This window comes from Lepeophtheirus salmonis, chromosome 5 (assembly GCF_016086655.4).
Source record: "Lepeophtheirus salmonis chromosome 5, UVic_Lsal_1.4, whole genome shotgun sequence".
NCBI classification, from domain to species: domain Eukaryota; kingdom Metazoa; phylum Arthropoda; class Copepoda; order Siphonostomatoida; family Caligidae; genus Lepeophtheirus; species Lepeophtheirus salmonis.
This window is the reverse complement of record NC_052135.2, coordinates 16924271-16937236: the sequence shown is the minus strand read 5'-3', so window position 1 is coordinate 16937236 and position 12966 is coordinate 16924271. Positions and strand designations below refer to the sequence as shown.

Genomic DNA, 12966 nt, shown 5'->3' with positions numbered 1-12966 from the left:
TGTCTTCAAAAACATTCCTTTTATAGAAAATAATAATAATAGAGGTTTGATTTATAGAAAATATTTTTCCCCTCTTTCTATTGTGAAAACTGGTGGTCTTAACCGATTTAATTCATTTCGATTGGTATGGTATGTTTAAATAGTCCACACGTGTTGCTAAAAAGTGCCACCTTTGTAGAATGTAAAGTAGAGTTGTAAATCCATTTTGTGCATAAATAAGAAACCGAAAATCAAGATGGTATTCCTGGAAATTTGAAGAATGCTACGAAGGAGTGCAGCTTAGCTATCATAGTATTCATTAAATCCAATAATATACGTACTTAATTTTCATAGTCATGTGATACTTTCATTTGAATCAACATGTAGGTTGTTGTGTCTCGTTTTTTGGCTATGTTTCCCTTGCACGAAAGTCCCATATGCTGGAGGTTATAAAAAAGCTCTATCTGCAAAATTCAGGACACAAGTAAAATGCCTTTCAGTAGAGAAGGCAACGTTATAGTTATAAAAAATTACCATCTAAATATCATAGATTTTCAAAGAAATTCGCTACATTATCTTTCAAGGTAAATAAGGATAAATTTAAAATCAAGACAAAATTGAGGCACCATAAGCTATCTGATAATAATCGAATTTGTAGCAAAAATACCTATTTTCTTTATTTTTAGATAGTAAGTACCTTGCTAAAAATGAACAAAGATACCTCTTATTTAGAAAACAAAGTTTTTAATTGTCCACCAAAAATAACTCTAAAAATGGGACATTGTATTGTTTCAGCATATTAATTAGTGATGAAACTCGGTCTGATAGCGATTTTTTTTCGTCTTCACTCTATGTATTAATTTTTTCCATGGCCCATTTTACAAGTTGTTCATGTATGAAGCACTTTATACTTCATCTGACATCATCAATAAAATCAGTTTAAAGCAAATTTTTCTTTTGTGTCAAAATAAAACAAATTTTTCTATCTTACACGTTTAAGGAAAATCTTATGTAAAGGCGCGAATTAGTTAGTTTTATAGATAAAGAAATACATAAAGTCAACAGATGCATAAATGACTGAGAAAAAGTATCAGCTGAATAAAAGGATATAATATATTATATTTAAGTTTTTTTATTATATTATTAATCGGCCATTTTTATTACAGAAATGATATTCAACTCTAATTGACTATGATTTGTAATACAAAGTGAACCAATCGAATGTTTTCCTTTAGCTGACGTTGCAATTAGAATGCAGCTTTATACCGAGAGATAATTTTTTTACATTATACATACAAATTATAACATAAGAGTTATATTAGTTCAGGACCAGAGTTTGTAAATCAAAGCAATTTATCTTGAAAAAATAACTAAACAAAGTTTATCTTCAAGCGGCACTTGCATTCTGTAGCCAACTCTTTACCGTTTTGTATCTTAATAAAAATTCTTATGTTGTGGCACTCGTATCTTGGTGTCTAGCCTCTGTCATTGCTGACGTTCATTGCAGCAGATTAAATATTTAAATCTGCTACAGCCTTACTATACCGAAAGGCCAATCAAAATCCATCTGTTGTCTCTATGGATTTATTTATCCACGTTTGGATCCAAAAATTATTACCTTATCATACTGATCTAGGATTTCCATACCGAATCCAACACTAATATAAATCTTTATTCCTCATTTGGTTGGACTTAGATTAGTTTGATTAAATGCTTGAAAGAAAAAAGATTTGAATGTATTGATTATATTTTGAGGATTTTCCCCCACTTTTATATGGCCTTGCTGTTTAATTGTATATATATTAAAATGGTCATTCTTTAAATATTATATATTTCTATAAAATGGAAAATAAACTATATATAATATCTTTAATATCAATAATATAATAAATGTATTTGAATAAATCTCTAACTGAAATAGAAAAATAGAATAGAATGTTTGGTTGATAATGCATTGATATGACAGGTAATATTATAACTATTATGTTATGGCTGGTTATGAAATACGAAATATTGGCAAAGAAAAAAATAGAAGAAGCTAAGTTTGAAGCAATTTAACAATATAAAAATTTATGGGGGGAAAATGGATAAATATTGCATTTTGAACACAATTAGCTAAAAATATATTTATGTTATTTGAAGGATATGGATTTCTGCTTTTTCATGAAATAAAGGATTTTGGAAGCAAAAATGTTAAGGAATGATATTTGAGGTATTTCCAAAAATGATAGGTATGATTGAGGCGTGAAAAAATGAGAACATGTGGATGTGTGTCGTACTGCACTATGCATTTTTACTCAATTATGCATCGAGAGGACCAATTCACGTCCCTGTTTTGAAAAAGGATTTTATTTTCTTGCTTCCAGTCATCTTTGTGACCAATGCTACGTACATTTCCATGGCTTAAACGTAGCCAGCTCTTGATGCTTCTTCTGCTTGAAGTTTGAGGTTTTTTCCTTTTTTTCTTCTTTTTCTTGTGCCTTCGTTTCTTGGAATGAGTCAATAAATATTCCTTATTTTTATGAGTACTACTCAATCTAGTGTTGTTACTACTATGACCCCTAGTAGAGGTCGTTTCGTTCATCTTCTTCTTTTTCCTCCAATAGGAGGGCATTTGCCTTTGTTGTTTATCCATTCGAACGGAAACAATCCCTGGTAGTTGTCGATATTTACGCAGTATGGCCTTCAGCTCTAGATCGGAAAATCTTCCCTCGGGGAATCTAATATAAGCACGTGACTTGGATTCATCCAGTATTGAAATAATGGCAGCATAGCGCTTGTTGAGGTGCTCCCAATGGCGATAGTTCTTCAATGAGAGTCGTTTGCGAAGAAAGAGTGGATTAAAGTTGAGGATGATGGTTGAAACTTCCTTTGCTTTTTTGCCAAGGACCCATCCAAATCGGATCCCTGGAAGTTTCAAATACTCATCTCGAATGGCTTTCATTTGATGATGGGTATAGAGTCCAGGCTCAAATTCCAGGACAGTCTTATAGTCCTCAATAAGTTCATAAGACACCTGTACTACTCCATATATATGATTCAAATTATTCCAGTGGTGATAACTACTAAGTCGCTCAACGGTCAAGGATCGTCTATCAAAGGCAAGAACGATTTGATAAGCAAAGCGACACTCTTTCATGGAGTCGGTATACACAAAACGAACTCCAGGGAGACCTTGATATCGATCTGATATTTGTGGCATATTTTCTCGGCAGTGTAGACCTGTTTCGAAATCCAAGAGTGCACGATTCCATCCTCGTAGGTAGTGAATCCCTATTGCTTGATATTCATTATTGAGGAAGCTCCAGTTGTGGTATCCTCCCTTTGGAGAAAAAAAGTCTTTTTGTGGTATCTCTCCTTTAAAAAATCGGATCATTAAACTCTCCCTGAAATGAAAGTGAAATTCAATCCCAGTTCGCATAAGATAATGTAAAATCTTACCCAGGCTCTCCTCTTGGATGCAGCCAGGCGCATTGAATCCCCTTGACTTGTGACATTTTCTTGGAAAGCTCAATCAATTCTCTCTCGTGATAGTTTTCATTCTCCTTGTAGTTGATTTTAGCAAGCCATCGTAGATGTTCAACATCCAGCTTGAGTGTCTTCGATATCCGGTAAATCCGTGCAATCCCATTGTGTTTCAAAAAGCATACGGGCTCAACCCATATATCCAAATGACTTTGAGTCTTCCTTCGAGCCAGACTCAGATTTGTGCGATGAGTGTACAGAGTTCGCTCACTCAATTCAACCCACTTCACTCCTGGTAACCAAAAGCGACGATGATGTCGAAGCATTTTATTTTCACGATAGCTCTCCCTTTTAAATTCAACACGAACGATCCAAGTAATATTTTCATAGCCATAGGCCTCATTCTCCTTATCCCATCCATCAAATCCTATAAAATACCCATTTGTGTAGACAGGGGCCTCAAAGCTTATAAAAATGCCTAATTCCTTAGAACTAGTTTCTCCATGCTGAATCCCGTCGCCATAGAACCAAGTGTGATGTGAGGAAACTATCTGAAAAAGGAGGAGCACCAAGCAGGACAATATGATAATATGTAGTGGACTTATCATGATTATCCTTGAGACCCTTTTCGTTGGTGAGGAAGGAGCATTTTATTTTTTGTACGGACACAGAAGAGGAGTAATCACGTGTGTGTATCCATGGAGCTCTGGGGAGAAACTAAACCTACAGACAATTGTCCTGAAGAGGATGTAAAGAGAGGCTGTCGTCCTTTTATAGCGTCTAGAAGAAAAAAAAGGATGAGAAAGGTTTATATGTTAGTAAACAATGTATAAAGAGAGGATGAATGAAATAATGCACTCAGGGATGGAGCTAAATTTGTCGTTATTTTTCGTCTTGCTGCCTCAAGGTCAAAAAGTATAATTATATTAACTTGACGTATTTGTACTCTTTTACTGAGGATATGTAATTATATACCTACATACCCACTTACACACCAATAAAAAGGGTCGAACTAAAGTAAATGTTTTCTTTTGTAACAAGACAGTACATTCAAAATCTTAGGCTGATCCATTCTCATATGTGGTGTGTCAACATAATATCAATCTTGAACAAAAATCCAATTTTTTACTAGATATATACATGCAGGTCAATATATCATAGACATATTTGAGTCAATTATCCTTTACGGCCGTATGGGACTAATTTGTCATACTCTAAAAAAAGCAACATTTATCATGAATAAATAAAGAAGTAGAGCTTAGAAACAGACCACGGCTGGTAGAGAAAAGGTTTTGTTTAGGATTCAAGTTAGTGTTGCATCAAAAAAAGCGCACCACTTTTCTGTAAAAACAAAAACTTTGGTAGTTTCTCTTGACATCCGTTTTATTTTACACGATGGAAAAAATTCTTAGTACGGTAAGTAGTTGTAAGCAATCATGTACGTTTATGACAAGATCCATTTATGTCACTAAAACACATTATCGGTTGAGATTAAGACAAATACAAAAAAAAAAAAAAAAATCGGGGGACTTTTTAGTCACACCGGCATTACCAACTTACAATTTTTACTTTTAAAGATGTAAATTTTTCCAAACAAACGAAAAAAAAAAATAATACAAATATTAAGTAAACACTTTAATATTCATGTATAAATAATTATGAAAAAAATATTTTTATTTAAATTTTAATTCAGGACCTAAAGGGTTAAATACTTTTTAATCAAATTTTGCGATGACTAAAGATACTTAAAACTTTTTACTATAGTTTAAGCTTTTATTTAATTTAAAATGCTTATATTTAACATGATTCGGTTTTTGAAATATAATTTGACGATGATTGATTCTTTTATTGTGAAAATCAATTTTGGCTAATTTAAAAGGTAAATAAGAATAATTTGTTGATAGAAATTGAGGGTAATTCGTTGAAGAATACAAATGTAATCTACACTCAAGTGTGAGAATAATAATTCCATGTATGATCACATATTCTTTCCTGGTTTAGGTATCTAGTTTTGCAGACAGGAAATCTGAGACCAGTCTGAGATTGTTATGATTTTTAGTGGACCGAACCGAACTAATTTGATACTTTGAAGAAGTTTGGTCTAGACCAGTCTAAAAAAAAATGAGTTATGGATAGGTCTAATTTAAAACTCGGTTTGGACCAATTCCACAGATGAATTGTCATAACGTCACCTGTGATTAAAAACGATTGGTTTACAATCTTAGAACACATCTGGAGCAAAATATCAGTCCAATCGGCCATAAAAAATAACTTAAGATCGAATTGAAAAAAAATAAATTCGGTCTTCTATCGAGTATCAACACTACTAGCTATCTATGCAAACCCGTCCCATTTTCTTATTTTTTTGCAAATTATATTTACATTACTTTTTTATATCTAGGATATTATGTAGGGGAAAAAATACTTACACACACTTATGTAAATGATTTGCAGTTCCTTCAACATAATAAATTCTATTGAGGTTCGATAAATCGATAATAGCTGTCCATTTAACGAATGGAGTAATGCGCAATTCAAAAGCGACTCTTTTAATAAAAGATGTACATTTATGCAAAATAATAATCGATTTAAACGTGATGGAAGAGTTGGGATGAATGCATGGCTTTATAAACATCTCCATGAACCGCTTATATTATTTTATTTTTTTGAACAATTATGAGAATAATTCTTTGTGGAATAAGGTAAAAAAAAGTTTCTATTCCCCTGTGTTTGTACAAGTAAGTAGAGATTGAAATAGAAATAATTCAAAACTCTAAGTAACTCTTTTTCTTATCTTTTTCTTTCTTTATTTTAATACCTTCTTCAACTTCATGAATGATAAATCTCAGCAGCTCCCTATCGCTAAAAATATCACCTTTTTTTCCTTCTGTACTCTTCATTTTTTCCGCCTTCTTTCTCTTGTGATGACTCAAAGGATACAATTTATGTTCTCCGACCATATAATTATTTTTTATGCTGAATTTCCCTGATTAGTACATTGGATATTCTTTGTACAGTGAGTCCTTGGATTATAGAGTTACTTTTTAGTAGAGAATTCTTTGTTAACCAAAGCTTAATACTATTTTACGGGATTATTACTATCAATGTGATAAATTACGTATTACCAAATTGGCATGCAGTTCAATTTTTTTTAGGTTTGGGGCCCTAGTGTCTTAAATTTATAAGTGTATTGAGTGAAAATTATATACGTTCATGCCTTCTGTTCATTTTTAAGCGCCTAAACAAAGAAACAATGAACGAAGAACGGCGAGGGGGATCATTGAATGGCGTTCATAATTTAATTACTTTTATGTTTTAGTATTATTCTTTTTTTAATGCTTTTTTAATGTTGCTCCGGACAACTAGTTTCTCAAGTGAGAGTTTATCAATCCTAGTCAAACCTGTGAATCAGTTTCTGCTGAATGGCAATGCCTTTTACAGGCAGTTGCATCTCATCATTATAATCTATTCAAAGGAAGGAGTAAAAAATTAATAGATTAGCGGCCCTTACATCTAATTCGTTCATTTCCAACAATTGAGAACTTGAATGCAAGCATTCCAGAAAAAAGCTCGTATCCACGAATGAATTGTAAAAGTGTGAAAGGGTCCAAGACTGCCTAGATCATCCACATAGGTAAATGGCTATACATATATAGAATACAAAGGGATTTCAATTGACAGTTCGTCATAGTAAGGCTGAAGTAGATTAAAAATTTCACTCTGCAGCAGGGAACATTACCTATGAAAAAGGTTAGAAACAAAGATACACGAATACCTTGAGATACAAGCTTCACAACCTACTAAGAAAAGAGCTAGTCGAGAGTTGGAGCAGAATCCAAAAACAAATTGCATCATTTTTTTAGTTATTCCTTTAGGAATAAATAGTTTTGACTTACAAACTCCGTCAAGGAACAAATTATACTCGTTTATCAAGATATTATAACCAATGATTCTTTTATTCTGTGAATACATATATCAAGCTGTAATATAATTTCAACGTCAACTCAAGAAAAAAAAATGGTTAACTTATTTTTTTACTCACAGAGTCGATTATCATTTCACAAGTTGAAATTGCCGATTATTAATGTAAGAAAAGCGAATAAATGTGACGACATGGTATAATTTTTTTATCACCTGAAATGTTTTCTCAATCAGTCTTATTATTATAACTTGGAAGAATGCAGGACTCATAGAGACTAAAATATTCCTTATTTCCTGACTCAAAGATCCCCCAATGTTTAGCAAAATCCCTAAACCAATATATCAAAGGGAGTTTCATCCTTTAAAAAAAATCCTACTTCTTAATGCAATTAATAAGTACACATCAGACAAATTACTTACGAAATCGCCTCTTAACGTACCGACATTGGTGGATTAGCATAGATTTAAATACAAAATCTGAGCATAATACAATATACATATATAAATATCTACATAATAAACAACATGAGGCGCACAAATCAAAGACGACAAATTGCTTCGTGATCTACGGTATATATATTTAGCTTTTTGATTTTATAATCATGAACCTTTTTCACTGGGAAACAACTCAAAATGTGGAAAGACATATTTTTGACCAAAAATATATACATATGCATAACAATTAGTACCTTGAGAGTTGTTATTTTCTTTTTTCTTCTTTTCCCCCTTCATGCATATTTCACAGCGATAAAATCTATTTTGCCTTTTTTTTTTGTAGCTAAAATTTGAAGATTAGTTACTTTTATATTTTTTGAACGTAAAGATGCTCACACGAGTATTGTGTTTCCGGTAAAGATAGATGAAAAATAAAAGATTAAAAGGTGAGGAATATTGTGTGTTTTTTGTAGTCATTTTTTTATTTTTCAGAGGCAACGTTCGTGGTATGTTTATCTGCTACGTACTCTTTTTATTTTCAAATTCTAAAAAGTAACAAACTTCATTTAATCTAAACTAGAAAAAACTAACAAATTTAGTGTTAACGCTATACATATAGGAAAATGTAAAAAGTTTTTTTATGAAAAAAAAAAAAAATTCAAATAGCGTGAAATTAATATTGTTTACCAATTTTAATGTTATAGCTTGAAGGCCTTGGTTTATACAAAAACCAAAAAAATAAAAAGAATGTATATACTATACACATAATAGAAGTGGTATGTGAATAAAAGACTTACGGCTCCCTTTGATAATGGCTGGCTTACATAATATTTCGTATATGTATGTTGAAATTATATTACATCTATTTGAATAATTACATTTTTTGACAATATTATCATCATCATCCATGTATAGCTTAGAGAAAAAAGTTTTTATGAATCAAGAAAATGTTTCTTTATTGTGTGTATACCTATATAATTTAATGAAATGATGTTTACATATGTGACAAACATGTTTGTTTTAATCTCTTTCGTCTGTACATAAATTAGGAATCAACTTGAAAACTAGAAAACAAACTTGCAAACTTTTCATTTAAATTCTTTTTTATTTCATCTTGATGAATTCTATCTTTACATGCGGCTTGTCAACACAAAAGCAAGGAAAAATAATTTTTTTCTGATAATGTCTACCTTATATATATATTCAGAGTACAAAAAAAATCCTTTACAGCAATATAGAGCTAAGAAAAACCGAAACTCGTTCATGAACAATACGGCTGACTTTTGGCCGGCCTCCATGTCACCATCTTACAATACTTACCCTAACCTCCTGGACTTTGATGTTTGGAAAGTCTTGGATAAGAACGTTCGAGGCACCTCTTCTTTAAATTTGGATTTGCTCAGACCTAACATCATGAGAGCATGGTTTGCCATGGGCACTGACTTTATCCTCAAGGGATGCCAATCTCTTTGCTGGAGTGTTGAGACTATTATTGCTTGTAAAGGAGGTCATATTGGATAAACAATATAAAAATAAATATATGATATTTATATACATCACAAATTGGTATTGAATTGTCTTTTCTCAATTTCATAAAAGTAACGTTTTTTAATTAAATCTTGCAACTTGCAAGTTTCGGGTCCCCATTCTATATATCTTGTAAAAAAATTTGTAAATTTACAGATATGTAGTGATGCTTCTTGAACTTTTGTTGTGGAATGACCATTCAACAAAAAAAATTCTATTATAATATATATCTTGAATATTGACAGTATAATTATTTAGACACTATGATAAATATGAAACTGTTTGGGGCAATATTTGAATACCTCTCCATAATAATAATTATGTTTAAGACAATATTCCGTATTTGCTGTAACATATGTGGCGCCTATCAACAAAAAATCAAGCAAAAATGTTTTTTTATTTTCAAAATTGAGGGGAGGTTACAATGGTAATATTCTACGAATTTTTGTAAATTTCTGTGGATAATTTTTTTGTTAACTCATTGGATGTACTTAACGTAGCATTATTAACAATAAAAGAATCAACTTTTTTTAGATGGTATTTGGAAGGAATATAAGTACTTTATATAAAATAAAGTGTATAAATTATAGTTAAATTTCTTAAGTAGCTTAATTTTTAGCAAAAATTTGAATACAAAGCTATTAGGCTATAATTGACTCAAATATTTTATATGAATTATTGGTTTGTATGTAGTAAAAAAATTGGATTTCCCCCTTTTCTTGATTTTTGTTGAAGATTGTTTTTATGTAGACACATCATATGTACTGAATATTGCTAATATAATAATTGCTATGTATATTGAACGTAACATGTCATTAGATCAGTTGAGCAAATTGCTCATTATCTGAACACATCCTAGAAATTTCAATATATACGTTATTATTTACAATCATATGTTAATGAAATATACATATTCGATAAAAGTAATCTTTCTTTCTTTTTGTACAATGAATCCTTTTATTTTGACAAAAAACTTTTTTGTATTTTTCATAGGGGTAATTCTAAGCCAAAACTTTCATAGGGGTTAACCACATATCACAAAGTTATTTAATTTGTTCAAAGAATTGATAATACTTATGTACATATGAAGGTGTAAAAAAATTAAGATATGGGTGTTAAAAGTGAGTAAAGTTTAATATATTTTCCACAAAAAAAAAATCCTCTTAAATGAAACTACATTCTCACTTAAACATTAATAAGTTGTTCAATTTTGATTTATTTATACTAACAATTTGTTTAAAGTGGATTTTTAAAATGTATATTTTAGACATGTAGAATAAAATAAAGCAGAGATATGACTATTCAAAAAGTAACGTATAGTAATTTTCTGGTAACATTTTCCCGACTTATTTTTTGGTCAATATGGGGTAGCACGTGTAATACGTGTGAAGACAATTTGTTTCTATAAACTTTTCGTTTTATAATCGTTCACCTTTTTAAAATGAAGAGATTGTGTGACTAAAAATGTGTTTAGTTTGTAGGAGTGTCAATTCAGAAGGCTTTGTAAATATTTTTTTATGAACTAGGAACCCTATTGGTGTCATGAGTTATTCTATAACTATCTCAGCCATATGCATGAATTTCACTTGCTTATCAAATTAACTAGTTTAAAATTAATCAAAAATTCCATATATTTCACGAGAAAGAGTGATAAAGGGATATCTTGTTGTGGAATTTTTTTCTCGTACCGCCAGAAATACACCTAAAGCTTATTAGCACATTCGTCACTTTTTTTTTTTTTTGCTTTACCCAAATAGGAAATGACGATAGACCATCTATGTTTAAAATATTATTTATATTTAGTTAGAGTCCATTTGCAATGTATATTATTGGACATCGAACTGGCTAACTCAATATGGCACTGATTTGCGTACTAAGAAAATAAATGGCATTCAAATGAATTCTATTATTTTAAAAATAAATGAAAATGACTATCAAGATAACTAGGGATAAAGGAATAGGCTTAATTTTCGTTGCAATTTCATATGCACAAAAGATTCATTTAAGTCGAATTAAGGAGGGATATCATTGCATATTATTGTATATATCTCTGCTTTTTCCTATTGTATACCTTAGGGTGGGCCTTAAAAATCAATTTTTACTTTTTCTTGTCTCACCTTTCCATTTGGCTCCCTTCAACTTCGCTCTGCAATTTTTTTTTAACTTGAATTAATATTTAATGGTCGACTCTCTTCTTAAGATTTTGCTCTATATTGAAAAATTAGCCGAAAATTATTTAGTATCTCACAAATTTTATCATAACAATAAATACAATACGAACTTTATATGAATTTTATAATCTATCAATAGTAGCATTTGTAGTTTTAATATTTAATCCACTTAATAACAATTAGATTATTTAATATTTTTTGTATTTTCAAGTACTTTATCTACAAAATTAACCATTATTTGTTGGACTCGTCTTTTCTCGATAGTAGTAAAATTTTAGTTTCTTCTACATACATTTCATTTGTGTTATAAAATATTAAAAAAAAAAGATGTACAAATGTTGAGACATTTATAATTGTATTCAAAAGTTTAAGAGACAAGGGTAGTCAGCATTTAGGAATTTTGGCTCACGATTATATTTTTACTATTAGAAACGATTAAGAGGGTGAGAGAATGCAAAGAAAACCAATGTTTTTTAATTATTCAATAAGAGGCACCCTAATATACACTGTACATATTATGGATCCTAGTTTTTGCATTTCAAATATAAGAAATGACTTTCAAATCGGTGTAATAAAGAATATTTTATAGGATGAATATTAAGTGTATAAGGATTATTTTACTTCTATTTAAAGTGTAACTCTTAGATGTAATATTTTAATGAGTTACTTTGTTTCCAATTGGTTTTTATTTCTGACACTTAATGATTGTTTTGGTTTTTTGAAAGAAAACCTTCAAATATCGACTCGAAGTGATTTCCTTACTTAAAATAGTATTTAGGAGGGCATCTACTTTTTTAATAGGGGAAGGGAACTATTTGTTGACACACACATACCCACCATTATACATGAGGGCGCCTCTGAATGACTGGGTTAAAGACATGAAACTATTTTAAGTAGAGCAATTAAAAAAGAAATCTTGTTGTCATTAAGAATACAAGACCTTTATTAGTTTGAAGGAAATATGTGGACTTATAATATTTTTTCTCCTTCTTCCTTAGTGGGCTTAAGAAAATTGATAGGAAGGAATGTTTATTCCTTAGAAAAAAAAAGATCATGGGAAGTGTGGTAGGTCCAGATTAACGGGGAAATCACGACTCCTTAGTGTGTATTTTTATTATTTTTGTTGTAACAATTGGTAGTTTTAAAGAAATCATAAAACAAATAACCGTTTGACAAGGACATGGTAATTCTAGGGGTAGAAAATTGATGAACAATTATATTTCTTACTGAAGAGACAATATTTCTAATTTCTTATTATTATTTTAACAGTTTTAAGGTATTATTTTTCCTGTTTACAAGTTCCAACCCAAAAATGATAAAAAACATTTTATATGAAAAATAAATACACAAGCACTTGATTGTGATGATGATTTTGAACTGTATTAGATAGTCAATATATTCAGGATGTGTTTTTTTTTAACTTTGTTGATAAAAATAACAATTTCACATCGTAATATTTAACAAGATC

General features: G+C 30.5%; 1 protein-coding gene across 1 annotated transcript; it reads right to left on the bottom strand.

Annotated features, from left to right (window-relative positions):
- Positions 1–2130: 2130 nt before the first annotated feature.
- On the bottom strand, positions 2131–4163 carry LOC121118694 (uncharacterized). The gene is made up of 2 exons (XM_040713280.2): positions 3421–4163; positions 2131–3365 (listed from the first exon to the last, which is right to left on the bottom strand). The coding sequence occupies exons 1-2, from the start codon at positions 4050–4052 to the stop codon at positions 2273–2275; spliced, it is 1725 nt and encodes a 574-aa protein (XP_040569214.1). The 5' UTR covers positions 4053–4163; the 3' UTR covers positions 2131–2272.
- Between the last annotated feature and the right edge of the window lie 8803 nt (positions 4164–12966).

What these genes read in the sequence shown, in the direction of transcription:
- LOC121118694 (XM_040713280.2), bottom strand. Translation starts at nt 4,052, where the DNA reads ATGATAAGTCCACTACATATTATCATATTGTCCTGCTTGGTGCTCCTC. An exon ending in CATCCAAGAGGAGAGCCTGG is followed by an intron (nt 3,366 to 3,420) that starts GTAAGATTTTAC and finishes CTTTCATTTCAG; the next exon opens with GGAGAGTTTAATGATCCGAT.